At 35.7% G+C, this 25,392-nt stretch overlaps 3 protein-coding genes across 4 annotated transcripts; 2 read left to right on the top strand and 1 right to left on the bottom strand.

The window, feature by feature from the left end:
* Positions 1-2,752: 2,752 nt before the first annotated feature.
* LOC147763360 (trace amine-associated receptor 5-like) lies at positions 2,753-5,488 on the top strand. The gene has a single exon (XM_087003265.1). The coding sequence runs from the start codon at positions 3,932-3,934 to the stop codon at positions 4,976-4,978; it is 1,047 nt and encodes a 348-aa protein (XP_086859391.1). The 5' UTR covers positions 2,753-3,931; the 3' UTR covers positions 4,979-5,488.
* Positions 5,489-10,193: 4,705 nt separating this feature from the next.
* Positions 10,194-20,001, bottom strand: LOC106165309 (ESF1 homolog). Of its 2 annotated transcripts, none has more exons than XM_013543476.3 (15): positions 19,831-20,001; positions 18,844-19,497; positions 18,357-18,527; positions 17,763-17,849; positions 17,245-17,414; positions 16,885-17,017; positions 16,403-16,562; positions 15,988-16,105; positions 15,637-15,769; positions 15,214-15,387; positions 14,929-15,053; positions 14,520-14,619; positions 13,842-13,909; positions 13,458-13,604; positions 10,194-11,388 (listed from the first exon to the last, which is right to left on the bottom strand). In XM_013543476.3, the coding sequence occupies exons 2-15, from the start codon at positions 19,451-19,453 to the stop codon at positions 11,068-11,070; spliced, it is 2,517 nt and encodes an 838-aa protein (XP_013398930.2). In that variant the 5' UTR covers positions 19,454-19,497; positions 19,831-20,001; the 3' UTR covers positions 10,194-11,067. The 2 variants fall into 2 exon arrangements, with proteins under 2 accessions (XP_013398930.2, XP_013398939.2); XM_013543485.2 differs by having other exon boundaries at positions 19,826-19,991.
* LOC106165324 (tRNA (guanine(37)-N(1))-methyltransferase) lies at positions 19,957-24,142 on the top strand. Its single transcript, XM_013543496.2, has 4 exons — positions 19,957-20,725; positions 21,229-21,417; positions 22,021-22,614; positions 22,930-24,142. The coding sequence occupies exons 1-4, from the start codon at positions 19,957-19,959 to the stop codon at positions 22,998-23,000; spliced, it is 1,623 nt and encodes a 540-aa protein (XP_013398950.2). The 3' UTR covers positions 23,001-24,142.
* The last annotated feature ends 1,250 nt before the right edge of the window (positions 24,143-25,392 follow it).

The following is a 25,392-nucleotide window of genomic DNA, read 5'->3' on the forward strand; positions in this document are numbered from 1 at the left end:
GAAAACATGCCCAACTAACGATATCTTTATCCAAATACACAAATTAAAAGCTCATTTTGTAAATTTTTGGCTTTAAAAAACGTCCTATTTGCTCGGCCTGGGAGTTAATGAGCTACGTGGTCACGTGGTCCAATGACGACAATCGAGCCACTGGAGAACAGAGCGTACTTAGCTGTCAAACTGAGCTGCATTGTCTACCTGTAAGATGACTTCTCTGGCTTCTGATAAAAGTTTATACTCATTCAAATCTCTTACCCGAGGGGTCTAAATCCTCGTGAAGCTGTGTAAAACCATTTCCCGTCTAGTCATTTCTTTAACAAGCATTTCATTATGGTTATCCCAAGTTGTATAAAACACTGCATTTGAATGAGTTAAGGGAAATGTTGATTATTGCATATGAGGTCCATGTTATTTGTGAAATTCAATTTATTTTATTAAACCGCTGACACTCCGTCTTGCATACTTTTATTAAACTGAGGTAAACAATGCCCGTTACCTTTACAAGTCCTATCTTAATCATCCATCTACCTGGAACTTCCTTTACCTCTTAATTAGAGGGTTAAATGGCATTCAATTTGTCTTGCTTGTATCGAACGCACTCTCTATCTAAGCTTTACTCCAGTTATCTCAGGTAAAAATCTACCTGTGCGTTACTTACAAAGCGCAGCTCCCGTAGACCTGGGGGTACTAGATAAAATCTGAACACCAGGTTTATCGAGGAGCTAGAGAAAGAAAGGAAGAATTTTTCCTGCACAACTTCATAGGAATTTTAACACGGACTTGATCCAGCTTAGACCTCCAAACTAACAGGGTGACATGGGCAATTTTCACAAACAAATCATAAAACTATATTTCAGTTAACCGCCTTTAAAAATAAATATACCGTTCTGGGTAAATTAAAATAGTTATTAAATCGCAAGAATATTTTTGACTTAAATGATGATTTTATTATTAATGGAAATTAAGCTACTATATGAGGTACATTTGCTGTGATTACGCTGTCCTTCATGTTTTGCGTAAGTCTACATTTTGCTGTATGTGCTTGTAATCTTTTTAAATATGTGCGTACAATTTTTGCAGGTCTGGTTACCCCCCTGTTATGTGATGAGAGTATTAATTTGGCAATTAGTTCCTTAGCTTATTTGATAGAATTGCAGTGTAAAATTTTCAACAAGATGTTGGCGAAATAGCCCATTACTCTTTGTAGGTATTTCCCCCGTCAAAGTTTGTCTAAAATTATCTTTCAATCTTTACTCTTTCAAAGACAGTATAAAGTTACCTGACATATTTTCGTGTAAACTTAATGACAAGCCAAGTGTCTCCAGTTCATTCCGTACTCAATTTTACCCAAGCAAATTTTTTTCTTGAGTAGATCTTTATAGCACGTTGTTATAAGCTTACAAATTTGCAAAAAAAAAAAATTGCGTACTGACGCAGAATTTGCGTTTCAAGTTATAAAATAATCAATCTTTTAAATTATTTAATATTTCAGATGAAATAATCTTCAGAAACAAATCCTCAAAGCATAAACGAATTAGGATAACGAACCATTTTATTATAGCAGTTCCCATTTTTTCTTTAATATAACGCTCTTTTTCCTGTTTTTCCTCAACACGTTTTCTTCCACGGAAGCTTCAAGATACCCTGAGAGCAATTTCTTTTATTAATGTTCGCGACCGTGTTTGAACTTAATTGTTTAAGTATTGATATTTAACGTCATTTACAAATACCAATAAAATAACCCCATGAAATAAATGAGATATATTGAAAAATATGAAAGCCCACCAAGACGAGTTTCACACCTGTTATTACCTGGCTTGGGAATTGCAGCGGTGCATAATTAACAGGTTTGTTGTAAACGAGCTTTTGGTCAACTACAATGCATTTAAAATGCATCAGCAATCAGTAAGTTTGCCAACTGATGACAGTTAATCTGAAAGACTACCAGCTCTTGATATGATCTAAACCACCTGAGGTGACCATGATCTAGAGCATCGCAACTATTGTCACCGAAGTTAGTAAGTAAGTCACGGAAGACCGTCACAGACAAAGAAAGATTGTCAACGAGAGCTGCAATTTTGGTGAATCCCACGGCAACACACCGAGGCATAACGAAAATTCCTCAACTCCGTTCAACACAACTTTCCTTAACTTCTCCGTCTGTATGCACCTGCAGCTCAGTTGAGTCTCATAGGCCTTTATCGTGATTGTCGTCACAGTACCACGTGACCCAGATCTGTTGCTTCATTTTTGCATATTGAGGTGAGGTTTACTAAAATGCTTTTTTTTCTACTAATAGATTGTTTTTATAATTTTTAAATGGCGGGGATCGATTAAAACATACCTCTAGTGTATAGATTGAGTGCTGTATCTTCAAAATTCGAGAAATGGATTTTTACATGAACATTGTCCTTTCAGTATTACATATTAAAAAAGGGAATTTTTTTCAATATTAAATAATTAAATATATTTTAAATCGATTTTACCACCCCATCAACTGAAAATTAACCTGATTGACTTTGTTATTCACTTGTTCTACTTCTATAATAAGGTTTACAAGAAAGTACAGTATGGTACCACAACTCTTTACAACATCTGCTTAAACTTTTTAAATGAATTATTTAAATTGGGCTAGTGTTTTTTGGTTCGGGCTAGTAAAGTTTGAGAGTCTGCTAGCCCGAAGGGCTAGTAGTCTAAAAAGTTTTTGGCACAGACTGCATAGTAATTAATATTGCTGATACAACTTGACAATTTTTCATTGTTTGGTCAGCCGCCATGTTGGCGAGTAGCTCTTCTTGGCCAGTAATATATCCAAGAAGAGCCACTCGCCAACATGGCTGCCAACCGGACAATATAAAAGTCTTGCTGATTTGTTAAGTTATATCAACGATATTACTTACCTAGTAATATATAGGTTGTTTTTATATCACCCCACTTTGCTGGGAATGGTCATTTCTTTTGTGTAATTGCAACTGGATTTGATTTTTGAAGTGTATTGCACTGTGTTGCACTGTATTGCGGTGTATTGCGCATTTCAGTCACACCGGTGTCGGGTGACACTTCTATTGTCCAGTGTGCGTAAGTATAATAACTAAGCATAATATTTAAATTTAAATATCCCCATATATTTTCAACCAATCAGCAAAACTTATGAAACGTTCAGCAGAAGAAGCAATAATATAACAAAATATAACATTACAGTATTATATGTACTTGTGGGTGTTTTCAAACGACTTTACACATCTGTAAACGCATTAATAATTACTGCAATACTAGCAATGACAACTACAGCAATATGATCAAATATGTAAACGCGATGAACTGCAGTTTTAAACAATGTGTTTTTGTGTTTGAAAATACACTGTCGCTTTCTTGTGAAAATGTGAAAAATTAATCTATCAGTCAACACGGTAATGGCATATTACACCTGTAAGGTAAATGATAATGGATAACAAAATTACTATAATGGGTGAAAAATGGAGCGCTGATGTCAATTAAACGGCTTTTAAATGCATGTTGGATAATTGCCTTTTCAGTTACAAGATGACTAGATCAGTGTACTCTTATATACTGTAAGTGGCGGCAATGTGCGTCTAGTAAATAGTATAAATTCTGATGTATCCATACGTTAATGCAGAAAAGTGAATAGTAGGTATTTTATCTTTGGATATGAAGCAAGAAACTGATCTGCGAGAAAGGAATTCATGGCCGTGTCGAGACTCAAGTACAAACGAGTGTATCATTGATGAACACAGTTGAACATACTTAGCCTACATAGTTTGACAAAACGTCATCTGCAGATTATTTATATTTGGGAGGAGAATTTGCCCTTTGCACACAGGGCATTTCAAACAACACTTTTCCGATATCGCATACAACGCAAATCGAAGGGATCGATCGGTAGAATTTTGAATTTCGCCACAATTTTAAAATGATAGAACTAAAGGCGAAAAATTTAACAGCATCATGGAAAAATAAGTCAGATTTTGACTTCAGTGCCGTTTATGACATCGATGAATACTATATCTTGAGCCCTGTTTTTATATCAATGAGTCTGGTTGGAATTATATTAAATGTTCTCTCTTTTTTGGCTGTAAGGATGGTGGCCCGTAAGGAATCTAGTGTCCATCTCATTTTGCTCCAAAACTTGGCGGTGGCGGATGTTCAAGTGTTTCTGTATTTCCTGATCTTGTCGGTGTTTGACCTGGCTTCTGACGAATACGAAGATACATCTGTTTTACTGGCAACCTGTTACTATTTCATCATTAGTCTGAGTATAGACATAACTTTAACAAGCTCAATGGGCATTATTCTCGGGCTTATTATCAACATGTATTTTGCCATATGCAAACCGCTGAGGTATATTTCCATTGTTACAAAGAGACGTATTTATACATATCTAACTGCAGTGTGGCTTATTTCATTTTTCATTCCGTCGTTTACCGTTCTTAGACAAATGCTGCTAGCGAATGCTGACAATCATATGGATGAGGGCCTTCTTGTATCATTTTGCTTTCATTATATTTCAAACTTTTACAAAGAACGCGGAGTAGATAAGTACATATCGCCAGTTTTCGTAGCAATTTTACTTGTGATAACATTTGCTTTCCAAATACCAATAGTGCGAACGATTGCAACTAAAACACCGGTGGATGCGACATCTGATTCCACTAAAAACGAAAATGAAAGTGAGATGTCACAATCAAGCGCTGGGTCTGCTCAACTGAGAAAAATTTCAATGGTGAAAATTGTCTGCATATTGTTCGGTTCATTCATCATTTTCTGGAGTCCTTTTATCCTAAGTTCAGTATTTTATTCGAAAATGGACATTACGACATTTGTTCTCGTCCGAGACTGCACGTATGTGTGGCTTGCCTTAAATTCGTTATCAAATCCAATAGTATACGGGATAAGACTGCGTGAAATAAGGGCTGGATACAAAACTTTATGTATGAAATGTGCTTGGTGGCAACGGTAGAAGGTTGACCTCTGCATGAAGAAAGAAAAGCATTTTTATGGCGAGTATAGCATATGTATTTAGGCTGCAGAGTATAGGACAGTCTACTTCATGAAAAATAGCAAGGCAACCATCAGATATACATGTATGTTGCACCTACATTGTAATACGGTGTTTTCAAAGGATATATTTTTGTGATGTATTTGTATTTTATGGTGTCATAACTACAGAAAGAATAAAATAAGTACTTCTTTAGAAATATAGAAATGTTTATCAAGTATTTACAAATATTAATTGTGAACTGTTAACTGATAGAATGCACGATTTTAACATTTGTACGGACGTACTTAAGTTCATTACTTGTTAGATTCCCCATTTTCACTGACAGTGACGTACTAGTTTTCAGAATTCAAATCAATCTTGTGATATTTTAGAACATTTAGTGGTGAAACTTAAGAGAAACCAACCATGAAGCCGCACATGTACCACTTACGACGATATTTTTCCTGTAACGAATCTTCTTTGACCATCTTCTTTTTTTCCTGTAATGAATCTTCCAGTGTCGACTGCGGAAGATAGCACATTTCAACATTTTTGTGGCTTTCAGAAGTATTACACAGGTTTCACTGAGATTTCGACTCGGATCGCTGGATTCAGAGTCCAGAGTGCTTAACATTACACCATGGAACCCTCTTGTTATGACGGTTGACTGTAACCGCACAAGGAATCTTGTGGTGGACTGATATGACGGAATATTCACACTTGAATGCAAGGGAGTAATCTTGATCATGCGTAGGACGTTTTAACAGTTTTTGTAGATACGTATATCACAATGTTCACCACAGTTTTGAATGACATTGGATTTCGATCAGGAAAGAAATTTTCACCTTACAAAACTGACCAAAAGCGTATTCATTTTGTTTGGATTTTATGTTATTTTCCAGAGATATTTTCTGATAGTCTTCCAAATTATCTTTGTTGATCCATCGTCCATTTTTGATCGTCTTCCGACAGAAAAATTAGATGCTGGTCATTGTAAACTTGAACAATTCTGACCGTCTTCCGAAAGACCCAGACTACGGCCTCCGTCCACCTTTATTCGAAGACAGACATTTGTTCTGGCACAATATTTCAGTTACATGTTACACGCAGTTTATATATAATAAAAGTTAATAAAACCTGTGTTACATGGATTAGGACTGCGTAAAATAAGTGCTGGGCACAAAGCTATATTTCTGAACTGTACTTGGTGACAAAAATAAAAAATGCATGTGTGCTGAAAGTACTCTGAAAAGCTGTAAAGATTCAATAAAAGTTCTTATTTTGATAAATGATCTCATTAGACGGATTTTCGTTGAGTTTAGCGATAATCCCGACAATTTGTCTCTTTTATGCACAGCACACTTGGAATAAGTTTTTCCTTCCAAATTTACCCATCAAATATAATACAGGTGCTGAGTTTACTTATGAGACGAAGAAAGCCAATATTATGAACAAATAATACAAAAAGTACACAATTATAGAGCCATAAGCATTTATTTATGCGCAGCTTGAGTCGGTGGCCATGAATACCAAGAACACTCATAGACATATAACAACTCTATTTACAAGTAAAACTATACAAATGATAATCAGGTTTTGCAATATCTTGATGGCTTCGTATTGAGGAACATTTTAGACCGTTGAACAACATTAGCTTTGTTCCGTTCTCTTTCAACAATCTATTTTGCTGCTAAAAATATCATCTTTATATCGTCAAAACGCCGTAAGAGATAACGCTCTGAGGTAAAAAGCCCACCGTACTGTATTTCATGTTAATGTTATTATTTTCGTTATTTTTTCATCTGCATAACATATTTATATCAATGTTCTTGAGAAATAACATAATAAATGGCAATTCAAGAATTAAAAAGCAGCTGGCACTCATATGATTTTTACCTCCGCCAAGGAGGTTATGTTTTCACCCCTGTTTGTTTGTTTGTCTGTTTGTCTGTCTGTCATCAACATAACTCAAACAGTTTTGGACCAATTTTGATGAAATTTACAGGAACTGTCAGAAGTGGGCCAAGGAAGAGATGATTAGTTTTGGGTGGTGATCCGGATCAATAATCAATCAATAATCAATAATAATAAAAAATTGCTGCCTTGGCGGAGGTCTGCGCTCTCGAGGTGCTTTTCTAGTTTCATGCTTACTACAGTTCTAACAATACATTCGAGATATCAAGTAGGGGCAGCCCCAAAATTTGATCTGTCATCTCCATCAGTTGAAACCGCCGGTGTACAGTTTGTTAGGTTAATATCCCCGTCCCCAGATCCTGAAGTGGCGCGACATTCACATCGCAAAATGTCTGCAAAGAGCGCTTTATAACCGGCACGAATTTCTGGTAGCCGTAAACCATACACGATAGGGTTGACCAGGGAGTGCAGCACCAGCCAAACAAAGGCGTAGTTTTGGACAAGCACAAGAGTTCTGAAGTCCATTGCTGGATAAAAGGCAGATGCTATGAAACAAGGCATCCAAAATGTCGCAAATGAGCCAAATAGGATCAGTGTAATTTTTACCATTCGTCCTATTCGGGAAATGTCATTTTCGGATGTCGCTACGTTTGCTGCAGATTCCACATTGGCGTTATTACTCGGTGGAGATGTTGCAACTCGGCCTAGGGTTGCAGACGCTCGGGTTGTTCTTCTGATCTCTAAAACTATTCGAATTTGAAGGACGCTTATAATGAAAAATATGATAAGAACGAAAACGGGTAAGACGTAAGCGTCGATGTCTTCGTTCATGTAGTTATCATGTATGAGAGTGTAACAATATGCATCGAATAAGCTCCCTTCCTCATATTTTCCTTCAATAGTTTTGAAATGTTTCCCAACCGCAAAAGCTCCAACAATAAGAAAAGAAATTGTCCAAACTAAAGCCAGGTAAACATAAACTCGCCTTTTGGTGACGATTGAACGTTGGTTCAATGGCTTGCAGACGGCAAAAAAAAGTTTGATGACAAGTCCAAGAAGAATCCCCATGGAGCTGACCAGAGCTATCTCTGAGATGAAATAAATCATGAATTCGCAGCAAAACATAAGCGTAATCGACGTGTCTTCTGGTCCAGCACCCGCCAGATGAACTACAGACACGCACAAAATGCTTACAAACAGCAGTGCATCGGCCACGGCCAAATTCTGCAGGAAAATATAATGGATACTGGAGGTGGAAGGTGGCATTCGTCTCAAAACCAGAAACGAAAGTGCGTTGAAAATGATTCCAATTAACGCTATGCCCAATTGGACATGGAACATAGGCTGCAATTCAGCTATTTCGAGAAGGAGCCGAAGTTCGAACAGCGTGTCATTTGAATCTAACTTCGATGAAAGGTTATCCTGCACCATTTTATCATATTCAGCAACAAACATTCGTATGTCGATAATGTTTTGTGCTTTGGTTATTAAAAAACACCTCAAACGTGTGTACCGATGTACTAATCACTACATTCTACTTCATCTTCGATGTCGATTTGATAAAGTTTAAAGGCCATAGCTGTAAATATGAAAGCATTTCGCCTCCAAGAACCTTTTCTTCTGTTTGCAATCCATGGAGCCTGGGGTCGGTTAAAGATGTCTCCTTCGACTAACGAGTTCTCGTTACACCGTCGTTACCGTGCATATGATAAGGGATACTTAGCAAAGGACTCTTTAACGAGTTGCCAGCTAGGGACGACTGCATTAAACGAATCCCTGGTGTCCATAACACGGCCGCAAATAATTAACGAGCATGTATTAGCAGACATCATTCTTATGCATTAAAGGATAAGCGTCAGACCGTCAGAATGGCTTGAACGGAGCATATTCTTCAGAAAACATGCCCAACTAATGATATCTTTATCCAAATTTACAAACTAGAATTTTTAAATTTTGAGCTTCAAAAAAAAAAAACAAAAAAAAACAACTCCCTATTAGCTAGGTCTGGGAGTTTATGAGCTACGTGATCACGTGGTCCGATGACGACATACAAACCACCAAAGGAGAGAGCCAGCTTGTTAAGGCCCTTTTACACTGGATGGCGTCCCTTCTGCGTCCAGCAGTTCGGCCCCATTTGAGAGTTAAAGAATTATAATACTTTACGTGCCGACAACTGACCGATCATTGAGCATTCATTCTGATACCAAATCAATGCTCGTGCCTCCTTATTAAGACCACAGCGATGCCAAATTTCATGGTCGCAGAAAGGACGCAGAAAGGACGCCGTCCAGTGTAAAGGGGGTATAAGTAAGCTGTCAAACTGAGCTACCATAATCTACCTGTAAGATGACTTTTCAAACTACTGATAACAATTCATACCCATTCACCTCCCTTACCTGAGGGGTTTACATCCTCGTGAAGCCAGGTGCCTGTCTATTCAATTATTTAACTAGCATTTGATTACGGTTATCCCAACAAGAAAAAATACTGCATTCGAATGACTTGAGGGTATTTTGATCATTCAGTATGTGGTCCATGTTATTTGTGAAATTCAATTCAATTAATTAAATGCTATGATAATGCTATTTTCATACAAAGACAGTTGTTGAAAACACATACTTTTAATTTATCACTGCCAATACTTGAACATTTTGAGGCAATTTTGTCAGAAAGTTGCTCGTCAAAGGATACAAACATCAAGTCCGCTACATATCTATAGTAATTGTAAGGAGACGAGGTTAAATTTTGTAATTGGGTACAGAAGGTGCCCGTGTAAAAAAGAAAGGCACTACGTGGCCAATCATTATTTGTGATCAATATTTTGATTGCTTTATTCTTACATGTAGTGCTGATTGAAAGAAGAATCTCACAATGACTTGAGTATAAAAGATGTTCATTTTTTATACGAGCCCCTGCCTCAGACAAGCTAATTATTCACGGTTGAAAAGACATGAATATAAGGTGAGATATATGTGAAAATCAGCTTGTCTGAGGGTTGGGCTTGATATGTACTCAAAACTTATGTGGACATTTTCAGTCCATATGCTAGCAGGCGGCCATGTTTATTCCTGCCATGAGGTAGCTGCTACATGCTTACATAGGATAGGTAGACAGACAAAATGTAACTTTTATACAAAAAGAACAACTCAAAAAAAAAAAAAAAAAATGTAGGTCTTTGAAAGGGAAGCAGGGGTTGGAATTAGTAAAATATTTTCGGTGGCAAGCAGAAAAAGAAAATTCATTTCAGATAATGCATGCTATCAAAAACAGAAAATATGGATGAGAAATGGAATCTAAATACAGATAGTATATTTCATTTCTAATCTTATTTCATAGATTTAAGAAAGATAAAATGTAAAATGTTCTTCAGATATTCAAAGTTGTATTAATTATGATAATAGCAGACGTACATTGTGGTGGCCCCTACTTTATATAGAGATCCTTTCTAAAGAGACCCTCTACACATAGGGTGGGCTTGACCAACCCCACTCCTAATGGGCATGAAAGTACATTTTGTACAATAAAACTGTTGTGCAAGTACCTCCTTTTACATCTATTTTGCATAAAAAGTAAAATAAAAGGCTGCATCACACACTAGTTTTGTTACTTATGACTTAACCTTCCACAACCAGCACTATTTGTAATACATGTCGTACATGTAGCACTGTATTTATTTTTTTTTATGCCCAAATGCTATGAATGGCTTTTGAAAACCTATTGACTTGGTAAATAGTCCAAACGAGACCACCAGCCTATAATTAATTACCAGACATTTACCAGATAAAGCAAGCTAGCCAGTATACTGATGAGCACCTGGCTAGATGGCACACATAGGAGAAATGTTTCCAGATTCAATACCTGGTTAATTCTAAGGTAGTGTGCTTTCATTTGCAGATATCACAAATGCACATAAAATACAACTCCAATTTACAAAATATTTTGATACTCACATACTTTTATGATTGAATAAATATATATATAAATATACAGTATATATGGGCTCCATATTAACCATGAAGCCCCTTTGTACACTTGTTTCAAACAATATGTTTAATTATGAAAATGTGGTCATCCAATTGAAAAAAAAAAGTACAACAAAAACTGATAAGTTTGCACTGATTGTGTATTTTTCATTTGCTCAATCATTTCTTAAATTACTTTGATTTTTTCTGATGATATTGCATGGTCTTTGCTTTCACTGATTTCACAAGCAAGGACAAGGATGCATCTTTGTCTGTTTTGGTATTGGTTTCCTTAGCAACAGTGTCCAAGGTAATCTTCTGACTTTTTCTGGGTGGTTCTTCATCATTCTTTAAACTAGGTTTTTCTCCTTTTTCCTTTTCACTCCTTTTCTTCACCTTGGCCTCCACCAACTCCTGCATTGCCTTTGTCTTCTTGAACTCTGATGCAGACGGATCAATGTTGTACAAATGGGAGGTAAAGACAGCATTGAAGCGGGGGTCATTTACATTCATCTGCAAATGGCAAAAAAAAAAAAAACATTATTTTTCATCAAATGTAATATCCTAGGAAATATAGAATAAAATCGCATTTTAAAATCCTGCTAAATGCTTTTATCACTTGCACCATCACAGGAAATAAATTGGCATTAAAAAATATATCAAATGAATCAACAAGTACACACATGCACTTTCTTTTCAATTTTTCATCACATAATCATTATGTGTGAATACTCCATAAAGATAATCTTCATAGGAGACCATTCCAAAAGATCACATCCAAGATAATATTAAGTAATCATATCTAACTCTTCTTGTACCTGAAGCTCACATGTGTTAATGAAAGCTCCTAATGGGACAATAATAATAATCCATATCTTGACCAGTTAAGACCTTTTAATCACTAATATTTCCTGTGGCATTAACCACAAATATTTTGTATTTTTATCATGAAACCAATACCAAAACAGCTCCCAATTTCCTTTTATCAAAATTTTCTCCAGATAATTTTAAAAACAACTGTCATGGAACTAATATAAAAAAATAAAAGACTTCGTATAGACAGAAAATAAAAACAAACAAATAAAAATATATTTACAGAAATATGGCAGCATTGTAAATGGTCTATAAGTGATGATCTGTCATGACAAGATCCAATGAACTGTCACCACAAGATTAATGCACAGGATTCAATAATTTCCCAAAGTCATCAGTTTCAAAAAACATCATAAAATCAAGATTAAGTCCGTAAAAATGCATTAATTTCTTATGGCTAACTTCTCCTAGATAATAATGATGAAAGGTGAACAATGACTGCATTCAATCACCACATTTCTCCAGAGATGTTGATAACTGTCATACAATGGTTTCAAAAAAGATTGAAGGGTAATTGTTAGTGTAGAAAAACAACAACTTAACAAATCTTATTTTACCAAAATTGTTACATGTGGTGGGAAATTGCCTAAACTGTGAAAGTTATTTATTGAAAGAAATCTACTAGGATAGGATGAATGCACTTGACCCCAAATTTTCTTTCACCACAACAATCAAAAATTAATATTAAAGTAAGGTCAAATGGATAATGCATAAAAATGTGTTGCTAATAGATAAAACCAATAAGTGAAATATTTCTTATGGGCAGTTTTGGCAGGATATCAATAATAATAATAATAATCATACAGTGTTGTGTGCCATTATAGGGTAGTTGGCAGTAATTAAGTTGTAATCTTCCAAAGCTTTCTTTTATTCAATAAGCTGAGTCTGACGTCAATATTGTAGGGGTCATTCTTTTCAGTGTCTGTTCTAGAAAACAGGTTTTATATTCATTTTGTACTGACATATCATAGTCCACAATGCATATAAAATGTTTTGAACCACCACTTGGAAACATTTAATTTACAACTTAATGAAAAAAAACATTCCAAACATACAAGCACAATATCTAAAGAGACATACAGGAAGGTTGGAAAGATATACATAAGTTCTGCGCGAAAAAGCTTAATGAATATTGCTGCCAGTAGGGTGTGAACAAAAATCAATTTGCAAATGGAAAAAGCACACCTACTTAATGTGCAATTGCCAATAATTGTACTTCTGCACAACTGAGGTCTTATTACCTACTTAATGTATAGGACATTGTCATGGGCTGATATACAATAACCACTTTGTTCAATTTGTGAACCCATATATTATATCTAGCTATATAGCTAGGAGTTTAAACCTGTTTCATCATCATTTGAAGATATTGTTTCACAAGTTGCAATGGTAAGATTATATATTGTGCATTGTCTAAAACATCAGTTTATAAACCAATATATGTCTTTAGTTTAATCATCCCCACAAATAACACATCCAAACCTGACACTGGTCTACTGGCTGTTTTAACTGTTTAAATTACTTAATTCAAGGAAAAAATCCCACTGGGTACTTGGTCAACTCTAACAAAGCTATTTTTCTCTAAAATATTTTAAAACTCTATTCCACCTAAGCGACTAACAGAAAATACTGTACTGATAATATGACAATAAGTAACACCACTAATGATGTTTTTTAAACTGAATACACAGTCATGTATGTGTACACACCTTAAAAGTGTCCTCTACATGCTGTTCATCCTTTTTCTTCCTCAATTTTTTCTTTTTCTTCTTCTTTTTCTCCTGTTCCATGATGCCTTTCAGGCTGAAGTGTTGCTTTTTGTCATCCTCATCCATCAGCAGTAGGGACATCTCAGCCTGTAAGGAACATCAGAATCTCCTGATGATAATATTAGTACCAGTCAGGGTGAAAAAGTAACTGTTCCTTTTCTAATCTCTCTCTCTCTCTCTTTGTGTGTGTGTGTGTGTGTGTGTGCATGTGTGTGTGCGTGCATGTGTGTGTTATATGTGTGATTGTCCAGATGACTTTTTGTCTTTTCAAAATCACAATCATTTTCCCATCTATTATCACTTGCATACTGAACATAGACATACTTTCTGATTTGCTGTCTCTTCATCTTCTTCAAGCTGTCTCTGCTTCTTTTTCTTCTTCACTGATTTACCTTTGACAAAAAAGACATTACAGAAAGCAATTCCAATTAATGACATCCAACTTAGGGACATTCCCAGAGACTAACGAACTAACTTTGGATCAATCTATCTAAAAGGAGATTCTCACTAAATTGCTATCAACTTAAGTGGCTTAAATGTCTGTAAAGCTTACTAAAGCTGTTAGGGGGTAATTAACTACTGGAGGCCAAGCGTGCATGAAAGTTCATTACCCCCTGGCTGATTTGGTAGGCGTGACAGCCGTTTAAGTTGATAGCAATTTAGTGTGAATCCCCTTAGAGTTAGACCGATCCTATTGGATCTATCTAAGCATCGGAACCCCGTCTTAGATTTTCCAATTATTGTGCATATAACCAGTATCGAAAAACCACAGATGATGAACACTTCCATCTAAATTAATACCTAAGTAGCAACTTCAAAAAAGAAAAAAGATGACTGAGCTTTTAAATATAAGAGTATTCAAGCTGCATGTAAGTAACTTTGTTCTAGCATAATGGGTAAAGTATCATTTAATCATTTTATACCCACATCAACATTGGCTATGAACTTAATATTTACATTTTTTTATCATTTGAGCATATCCTGATTAAACAACTAAATTACCTTCAATTTCTTCCAGTCCTTCTTTGAAATAGGGGTCATTCATGTCCACACCAGCAGGAATGTCATCATCACTTGACCCAGCCTCATCTATTGTCTTTGACTGAAATGACACCATATAGATCTGTTGACTGATGCACCTATACAACATACCAGTACCTACTTTAGTCTATTTTAATAACAGTTCTTTTTGTTATTCTGCATTTATTTAGTGCATTTACTTATTTGAGCTCAAAAAATTATAATTCCAATACAAATTTGATCGAAAAAAGGCAATTGAAGCTTAGTGACAATAACTTATTAATAATAAAATTCATGAAGTGACAATATGTCAATCAACAACAAAATTGAGAAAAAAATAAAAGCATCTGAAATACCCCCTCCTCAAAACCGCAACAACACCCATCATTACCTGCTTTTCTTGTTTTTTCACTTTCTTCTTTTCTTTTTTCTTCTTTAGATATTGTTCCCAAGGTGTCAGACTGCCCTTGTCTTCTTCCTTTTTCTTTAACATATCCTCAGTGGTTTCTTTCAGGCCTGACAAGTAAAATGGTTTGGTTTACTATCTGTTTCTCTACTTTTAAAATAAATATAAGCCTAACAGTAGTGCTATTTAAATAGTTGCTGAACAAAACATACAAAGCAGAAGAATATTTTTAGTTTAGGAAAATCATGTCAACAACATCAGCCATCTTACCTGGTTCCCATGTTATCTCCATTTCCATATCCTTCTCCTCTTTCTTTTCATCTTTTTCCTCCACTGTCTTCAGCAAAGCTTTATATTTCTCCAGAGCTTTGTCCTCGTCTTCTACTGAACCCTCTCCATCACTGATGGCAAAATCAGGTTTTTCAATCAGGTCTCCATATGGATCTGTTGAATAAAAGACATTGTATAACATATAATAAAAAAATAAAATATATTTAACTGATTCTCCTGCAATGAATATTTTTTCCTGCATTAAAAACACTACTAACAAAATATAATTTCTATTGAAATAAAGTTTTTTTACATAGACAGACAGACAGACAGACAGACAGACACACACTTTACTCCACTCAATGGACACAGATAATATTGTTCTGCCCCACATATTTCAATCTTTAGCAGAACTATTCTCACTTGCACCATTCTCATCATCAGAACTGGAGGCCAGGTATGCCTTGACGTCCATCTCCTGTAGCTCCTCCTTGCTGAAGTCTCTCATGGTGAGAGCTGTCCTGTCTCTGTCTGTCTCATCCCAGGTGCAATCCACCTGTGAGGAAAGTATTAAACTTACTCGTTGAAATATTCAATTAAGTGATGGATACCTGAGGGAGGAGCATCGGGCTTTAACTAAATTCATAAGACACTGATGAAAAACAACTAGGCTACATTTTATAGCATGATGAGAGTAACTGTCTTAGGTGTGACAGTGTAGTGACCATAAATGTTTGTTGTGGCAACAGGATGACCAGAGAGTGACATTCTCACCTTGGTCTGGTTGAGGGCAGTAGTAACAAACAGGTTGGGTTTGTAGACTGTGGCATCTGGCATGTCTGTGGCTACACTCTTAGGCTTCTGGTCAAATGTCATCCCATCAGGTACAAACCTGTATAAAGCAGCAAAATTAACAAATGTACAGACATTCACAGAGAAAAAAAATCAGCTGATGGAATAAATTATGTACCAATAATGTACCAATGATGTATTATGTACCAATTAAAGGAAACATTTATTGCTTTTTTTCATTAATACTCTGCAACAATTTAAGGTTATGTATTTTGTGTTGACGTACCACTCAGACAAAATAACTAAAGCACGCTGATATATGATGAAGAATATCAGTATATGTTCAACAAATCATACCAGAGCACTTCAAGATATGTATTATGGCAAACACATTTACCTGAGGTCTAACTTTGTGGCACTGCTTTCATATTCCCATCCATCTAACTGTTCATAGAGGGCGTTAGCCGTTTCCACAGAGTCACACTCGACAATAGCATAGAAATATTTGAGTCTGTTCAGCTGGTACTTTCTCAGTTTTTCACGGAACTCTGGGCTTTCTTAATAAAAGAATATATATATATATTCTAATGACTTTTTGAAAAAAAAAAAAAACAGGACTTTAAAAAACCTGTTAATCTGCAGTGCCGAGGCACAATCAAAATATGTAGTAGTTTTCTGGAAAGGAAAACTGGTAGTGACTTTGAAATCTAACACTTGATTAGGTCTTTTATTTGAAATATAGGAGGTCTAACAAGCTTAGAGATGATAAAACATCTTTAAATAAAAAAGTTTAACCTTCATTCAAATCACTTTCTTTTTTGAGTACATTATTCATACAAACTACCTCATAAAGTTCTTTCCTTATTACAAATGCAGTACCTTCATCTCCTTTTTCCTCCTCTTCATCTTCTTCACCATCTTCCCCAAGACTCTTTGTTTTCTCCACCAGCTCTGTTGGGCCTTTCATCCCTTCTTCTTTCATTCTTTCAGCTCCATATTCTGATGGGTAAATCTAATTGAACAAAGTAGACAAAATATAAGTAAATGGAAACAAAGTAAAAAAATGCTAATCATTCCATGATATCTTATAACAAACCACTGACCCAATGTATTGTACTTTTGGTAAGGTGATTGACATGTTAAATAGTAGTTGCTTTGTATCTTAACAGCTTGTTCAATGCTTTAAATAATACAAAACATTGATTACAAAGAAAGATGCAAAACAAAGAGGCAACTCACAGTGACTGACTTTATCACCCCTGCAGTTGGCTTGAAGGAGTTGAGCAATACAAACAAATCTTGAGCCTTGATCCTGTCCCAGTCCATATTGCACATGGCAAGCCTATTGGTTGCCTCATCTGCCTGAGGTGCATTGGTGTCAAGGTCATCCCACATGTCATCTGCTTCATCTGGCAGAATTAAAATATCACTCCAATTTATCATTCACTTAAATTACCAGTTTTTTGTGATGTGTTATAAAAGTGATCACTTATTTCACCATTTCTATCATCTATTTATTTATCTCCTACACATTTAGTTATTTATTAAGTCATTCTTTTTAAATCAATTTGGCTTACTTAAACATAAGAACAGGAATTTCTTAGTGGCAAATTTTTGATGTATCCCAAAAGCACATAATATTCAATGAAATCTTTGACTGAAAATTCAAACCATAAATTATACCGATTTATCAAAATTTGCACAATATTGTTAATATTTATGTAAACAATTTTCTAAGCAAACTGGATTCATCATACCTTCATCTTCTTCTTCCTCAAGACCTGAATCCTCATCACTTGAACTTTCAACGCCCCCCTCCCCCCTAGCTAGATCAGGACCAAAAGCTGAAAATATAAAATAACAGCATAAAACTTTGAAACCATATCTGATGTTGTGCTGCCATAAGTTTTGGTACAGCAGTGAGCTTAATAACATATCTTTCACCAACACAATGACACAATGAGAAATGATTAATTGTTTTCTACTTTTTTTCCAAAGTCATATTTAGTATTTGGTGCTTCTGTGAGTCATAAATTATTTGTTCCAAAAACAGACTGATAATGCTTCAAGAATTATCTAATGAATATTTTCACTGTATTTAAATTCACCAGTTACTCTAAGTGAGAAAATGAGTTGTGAGCATGATGTCATAAAAATGGAGATTTTAACCTATCGCAATTTGATATCCAATGTAAAATGCTGGAGTTCAAGATTTAAGGAAAATCTTTTTGAATTGTTAATTCTTCTGCTCATGTAAAATGTATAGACAAAAAAAACAAGATAAACCATGGGTTGATTGCATCTATTTATACTTTTCTTGCATATCACATGGCAAAAAACACAAATCTTGCCTTGTGTTTTCCTATTATCTGTTTCTTCATCTTCTATCTCTAAATCTTCCTCCTCCTCATCATCATCCTCATCTTCCACATCTTCACCCTCTTTCTCTTCTTCATTCTCATCATCATCATCATCATCATCATCATCATCACTGTCCTCTTGGTCTTCCTGGCCCTCCTTGTCTAAAATGTAGCAGATATGTCAAACAACAAATAAGAAGTAAAGAATTAGACAAAACCTCATCTAAAATGTAGCAGATATGTCAAACAACAAATAAGAAGTAAAGAATTAGGCAAAACCTGTAACATGGAGTTATTTAGTAAAATTGTGTTATTTTGATAAAACTTCTATTACAACCAACTCAGTTTATTTTATTTATTTATTTATTTATTTATTTATTTATTTATTTATTTATTTATTTTTGAAAAAACAACCCTGCACCCACATGGTTAAATATGCAATATACCAAGTTTTTACAAAATGACATTCAACAAATACCTGATGATCTCTCTTCACTTTCTTTGCTGCTATCCTTCATATTTCCAGGGTCATATGGTGCTCTTTTCTTTACATTTCTTAAAGACATTCTTTCCTTGTCAGTACTGCAAACTGATTTCTTACTTTTATTTTTTTCTTTGTTTACAGAAACCATACCAGCTTTGGATTTGGATTTATTTCCCTTGCTATCAATTTTGTCAAATTTGATATCTTTATTTGAGAATTCCTTCAAAGATGATTTCTTCATCTCTATATCTGACTTTCCTTTTCTCTTGTCATTGTATTTTTTCATTGACTCTGTTTTTGCCTTATTTACTTTTCCCTTTGCAGACTTTTTACTTTTCTTTTCACTCCTTTCTTGATCACCACTGCCATCGTCTTCAGATTCAGATGTGTCAAGCTCATAAAACTGTCTTAAATGATCATTAGAAGTGAGATTTATAGGGCGGCCTCTTTTGTCCACTGTATACTTCAGCTTGAACCGTTTATCATTGAACATGCTCTGAAACCTTTTATCAATCTTTACTTTTCTGTCACGTTTACCCATCCTCCGGAATCTCGGGTCTGTAGGTATATGGGAAAAACGGGCATCTTTTACAATGTCCTCCATTTTCAGTGGTAGTCTTTGTACTTAATCTAGTAGAAGTTTATAACCTGAAAATATAAAATAATATGATTGTCATTAGCACTAGGACATTTAAACAAAGCATTTACATGAGTTCATATATCTGAATTTGTTCAGCAAAATTATATTTCAAAATATATGTAGATAATATTAATTTAGAAATAACCTTACTAGTAACAGGTTAGTAAAAAATGAGGAAGAGGCATGAGAATGCTTTTTATGTTACGCTCGTCAAGCTGCAAGCTTACATAGTGAGAATGGCCATCTTAAAAATGAGGTGTCTCTTGTAATTACCCTCCACTATCAAAGTAATAAACATCTTTTTGAGCTACAGCCTACACATACAAATTAACGTACCATACCTGTATCACGTCTAATATCACAACAACGTGTTTGAAAAGGAAGTGCTCTTTTCCACAGGGAGATTCGTAAACTGCTACTTCCGCTCCTGGCGCACATGGTTCAGTTTGAAAAGTTTGATTGTTCCAATGTTGAGGAACATTTTGCGCATTTCTGTTGACAAATATACCGGTACTGTCGTACTGGGAGGACGCCAATTCACATTGAAGTGTCTTTCTCAGACAGAGGTACTCGAAAAGAAAAACACAGAGGCTTTCGTCGTTCGCCAACCGTCCTCTCGTTCCAAAGCTTTCTCACGACCCGCTTTCCCAGCAACACACGCTGTATCAAGTTCCTTTAAATTACCCCAGCTGCTGGTAAATGTTATACTTAGAATACCAATGATGTCCAGTCTAATAACTGCTCCGAAGGGAATCACAAGTACTAGAGATATTTCCCCTCCCAAGTCAGTGCGAGGAATGGTCACACTCGATAGGGAAAAGTTTAAACAAAAAGTGTACGTGCCAGGTATACTTGTTCCAGCGCAAGGGATACGTGATATCGTACGACACTTTAACAGCCACCTCCTAAGATTGACTAAGGTTCAACCATTCGTTGACTTATCTGATGACGATCCCAATGTGAAAAAAAGTAGAGTTATGCTTTTAGACCCGCAGCAACATCCAACAAAGGATTCTTTCACAGAAGAAGAGAGTGACATGCTGAAAAGTAAAGGAGCGGACCCTGACACTTGGCAACTGTATGAACTGGATATGGAATATGAAAATTGGAATGGAGAAGACATTTTTAAGGCAGTGTTGCCCATTGAAAGTGAAGGGTTTTCAAGTTATACTGTCATTGGGCACATAGCTCACCTGAACTTAAAAGATGCATTGCTAGACTACAAACATCTTATTGGTATGATTGATTATTGAATAAAAAAAATCTTTTTTTGAATGTTAGCAGCAGTTTGCTAACTTTTTAGGAGCCAAAATTATCATTGGCCTAGGTGGTCCCCTGAACCCCATATTTTCTGACTTTCAGTAAATCGCATCTTGTTTGCACTTTTGGTCCAGACTGATAAAAATTCATTAGTCTTTTGCCATTATGATCCAAGCGCGATTCCAAATTGCCCTATATTTTTGCCTCTTATGAAAGTTTGAATGTATGTAAGATAGTTTATTTCAGTGATATATTGCTTATCAGGCAATCTTGCTATTCTGATGCAAAAGAATATCTGCATTTGTGCCTTTGATTTCTGGGATGCAATTAATGGATGATTTTAAAACAAAATATTATATATGATTTACTCAATACTACATGGTCTACACTTTATCTTGATTTCTTATTAAAAGTTATCACATTCTTATTTCAATGCTGTATCTGTTACTGTACACAGCTTCTTTATCATCCCTCTCTAGGTCAAGTCCTCATAGACAAGTTTAAAACCATTAAAACAGTTGTTAACAAGACCAACACAATAGACAACACCTTCAGGAATTTCCAAATGGAGGTGATAGCAGGGGAGGATAACTTCATTACCACAGCTAAAGAAAACGGCTGCCAATACAAGATGGATTTCTCCAAAGTTTACTGGAATTCTAGACTTGGTAATCACCCTGGTGGTGGTAGTGAATCTTTGTGTGTGTGTGTGTGTGTGTTGGGGGGGGGGGGGGAGGTCTATAGATGAACGTATTTCCTTAGAAATAATTTTGTTAAATTTGAAATATTATCTTTGTTTGTATTAGCAGATACATTTCCCCCTCTTTTTTCCTAAAATAAAAAGTTTGACCCACATACAACCAAATTCCTGAGAGGGGGAAAAATGAACACTGAGACACATTTCATGTAGTAAGCACTGCCATGTGGGATAGAGGTAGGGGAAAAATGGTGCACATGTTTTGGAATACGGTACCCCTCCCCCTTCCTCCAATTTGATATTCTGGATCAGCCATTGTTTGTTTTAATAACTTTAAGCATTTGGTAAAAATAATAGTTTGCATGTTTCACCCTAATGTTGCGTTGCCTTCAGCTTATAAAATGCTCGACTTTTCTACTCGGTGATAAGCTGAATCCTTTGAGACACTGCAGTTAGAATTCCTAGCCATTCCTAGAGCACAACAGGAAATATTTGAATCTTTTGGTTCAACTGTTTAGAATGATTCAGTATATGTACCACAGCTATTTTAAAAGTGAATTACTTTTGTATCTAGGTACAGAACACGAGCGGATTGTCAAGTTGCTGAAACCTGGAGACAAACTGTATGATGTATTTGCTGGTATTGGCCCATTTGCAGTGCCAGCAGGGAAAAAGAAATGCACAGTTCTAGCAAACGATCTAAACCCTGAATCTCACAAGTGGCTACAGGAGAATTTGAAATTGAACAAAGTTGGTGGCCAAGTCCAGACATATAACTTAGATGGCAGAGAATTCATCAGAACAGTTGCAAAGGCAGATTTAGTGTCTTGGTACAGGGAGGATAAATATCCTCTGCAGTCAGTGCACTTTGTTATGAACTTACCAGCAATGGCACTCGAATTTCTGGACAGTTTTAAAGGACTTCTTTCTGATCATCCCACAATTCTCCACGAAAACTCCGTCTTACCAATGGTGTACTGCTACTGTTTTAGCAATGCATCAGACCATTTGGAGGACATCAGGGAAAGAGTTGCCACTTATCTGAGTAAAGAGGTGGCACAGAAAGTCCAGATACGGTTTGTGAGGAATGTAGCACCCAAAAAGGACATGTATTGCGTTATATTCCAGTTGGACAAATGTGTGCTGTTGTGGGAGGGTGAGAATGAAGGTGAGTGTGTTAGTTGTGACAGTATTGCAACATATTATACAAGATCATGATCCTGAAAAGCTAAATGTGTTGTGACCATTCAGTATCCTGTATTATGTTCTACTCCAGCCCCACTATAAGACTCATCACCATGAAAGGTTTATTTCAGAACTCTTAATTTTTATAACATTGAGTTTAATTAAACTTTGTGCTGTCTTCATGTGCATCACCTTACACTGATTCTGGGTATAGCAAAATGTTAAAAATAAAGATTCTGTTATATAAAAAACATCAAATTTTTTTTAATGTCTTTATTGCTACCTTTCAAAATTTCAGAGACAGGAAACAGTGAAGAATGTGAACCAGAAAGGAAGAAATCAAAGCATGAGGATACAGTTGCTCATTAACTTCAGAAGAAAATAAAAAGAAAAGTGGAACCATGTAAGTTAGGCCCTGGTTAGTTTTATGTTCATATATGGCAATAAGATGGACAATTGACCAAGACATTTGCCAAGTCTCTGAATGAAATCTGTCATTGACAATGCAGTCTCCCGTTGAAAGGCAACACATGCCTTTTTTGTGCTGTTTTATCAATGTGTGACTGATAAAAGCATTAAGGTGTATTTTTTTCATACATATTTTATTCTGCCTATTTATTATCATGTTTTTATTGTGACACTCCAAGTGGTGGATCACTTCATTCCACTTTAGGAAATCAGGGAGATATGCAGAAATACAAAATAAGATCTTTGAACCATATTTATTTCACTTGGCTAGTGGAAAATGATACACAGTTGACTTTGGCTGAGGTCTGCAAAACAACATATTGACCTTAACCAAAAGTTAATGGTTTGTTAAATAATTTTAAACGTGAATGTCAATTTCCTGCAAGATGACATCAAAAGATTGCTGTAATCCCTCGCATTTTTTTTTTTTTTTCCTTCTCATTGAAGATATGTTTCCTTTATGCTGATTTGTCCGTCAGCTGTTTGATGATATGTTCAATAGACTTTATCAGTGATTAGGAAGGCTCAAGCCACCTATGGGACAATGGCCCCTGTTGGGAACCCTTGTATGGGCAATTTTGCAAACCAATGGGCCATTGTGTAAAGCTAATGGGCCATTTTTTAACACAAATATATTCAAAATATCTATATTTTGAGTGGAAATTATGTGAATAATGTATAATAGTTGGTTGAAATTAATGTTAAAATACAAGACCAATTAATAACTTAAGAATATCAATAAAAAGGTCAAAAATTCTCCAGAAACTGACAGTGTTAGATGTGCCTATCAAACCAGTCTTTTTCAAGAGCATTATGTCATTTTTATAGCATTTACCTGCATGAAAAAGCACCATACAGAATTAACTGAAAAAATGCACTTTTTTTATTAGATGAAACCATCAAGAAGAAGTAAAACAAAATCTGATTTATCAAAATTGAAGGTAGATGACATATACAGTTTTTTTATGAATTACTTGTCCATCAAAATGTAAACAATAGGACTCCCACACCCATACTTAAGGGTAGCTCTTTCAAAAGCTTAATTGCCTACATTTTTACATGCATTGAAACACAGTCTAAGTCGGTTATTCAGATACATCCAAGCACCATGAGCTTTCTTCAATGATGAAGACATGTCAGCACTCAGCACCAGGCAGCGACTAGCTCCCCAGTGATCTGCGGTCTCCTCATGCCATATCAAGCTGGAAGTTTTATAAGTTGCACACCTATCAGTGAAGGAATTCTTCAGGCCTGCTTCTTTGCACTGCTTGTAAAACAGTTTCTTTTGAAAAGTGTCGTAATGGAGCCAGTCCCATAACTTAAGCCACCGGGGGATAGAATCCAAGTGTGACCTGAGATTGAGAGTGTGAGAGAGAGGTGCCATCAATGACACTACCAGCATGTTACTACATGTAACAGGAGCCTTTGGAGGCAGATTTGTCTCATCTGTGATGAAACCAAAACAGGGAGCTTTGTTACAGTCCTTCACTATGTCATCCTTAATAACATCGGTGGCAATTTCAATAATTTCATTCTGTGTATCTGGTGATAGGTAGCTAGGTGGTAGAATCTTTGCTAGTACTGCTTTTTTGAAAGATGATTGCTCAACAGCTCATGATCATATGTCCTTGCTTCTGTATTTAAAAAAATGACGTAACATTATTTTGTGTGCTTCATGCTTCCTTTTGGTATGGAAGAACGCTTGGTCTGGTCAATAAGATACATGATAGGTTTGCTGATTTTCAGGTAAATTCTTGTTTCTCTGCCAGGTGCTAGGACTGCAATTCTAATGTTTAAGATGATGGTAGCTAATGGTTTAGCGTTTTGGGGGCAATAAATGTAACTGCATAGGATTATTTTATATTATACCCTCTTAGTTGTCCCTGAGCATAAGCATTCAAACTATGTATAAAAATTGTTTTTATTACGATGAAATTTTCATCTGTACAATCGCTGTGTTGAGTGCACAGGATGCTATGCCCTTGTAAAGAACTTCCAGATCTTTGGATAGGTGAAATTTGTGAAGAATAGGTGATTAAATACGATACCATCCAAGGTATGCAGCAACAGTGACAAGACTGATATGAAAGGGCTTAGGTTTTTCTGGCAAGAATCCCCCTGACAACCTCATGATACAGGCTGGCAAAGAAGGCATGATTTGTGATAACAATATCCTCAATGAGATTTAAAAAGATGTGAAATGGGCCTTGAAGAGATCTGAGTAGGGCAACTGAGCTATTAGTTTTTTCATGTAATAAAAGGTGGGATAATCTCCTGGGAGGAAAACTGCATT

The sequence above is a fragment of the Lingula anatina genome, chromosome 2 (genome assembly GCF_051362555.1).
Source record: "Lingula anatina isolate TDL-2025a chromosome 2, LinAna3.0, whole genome shotgun sequence".
In the NCBI taxonomy this organism is placed as follows: Eukaryota; Metazoa; Brachiopoda; class Lingulata; order Lingulida; family Lingulidae; genus Lingula; species Lingula anatina.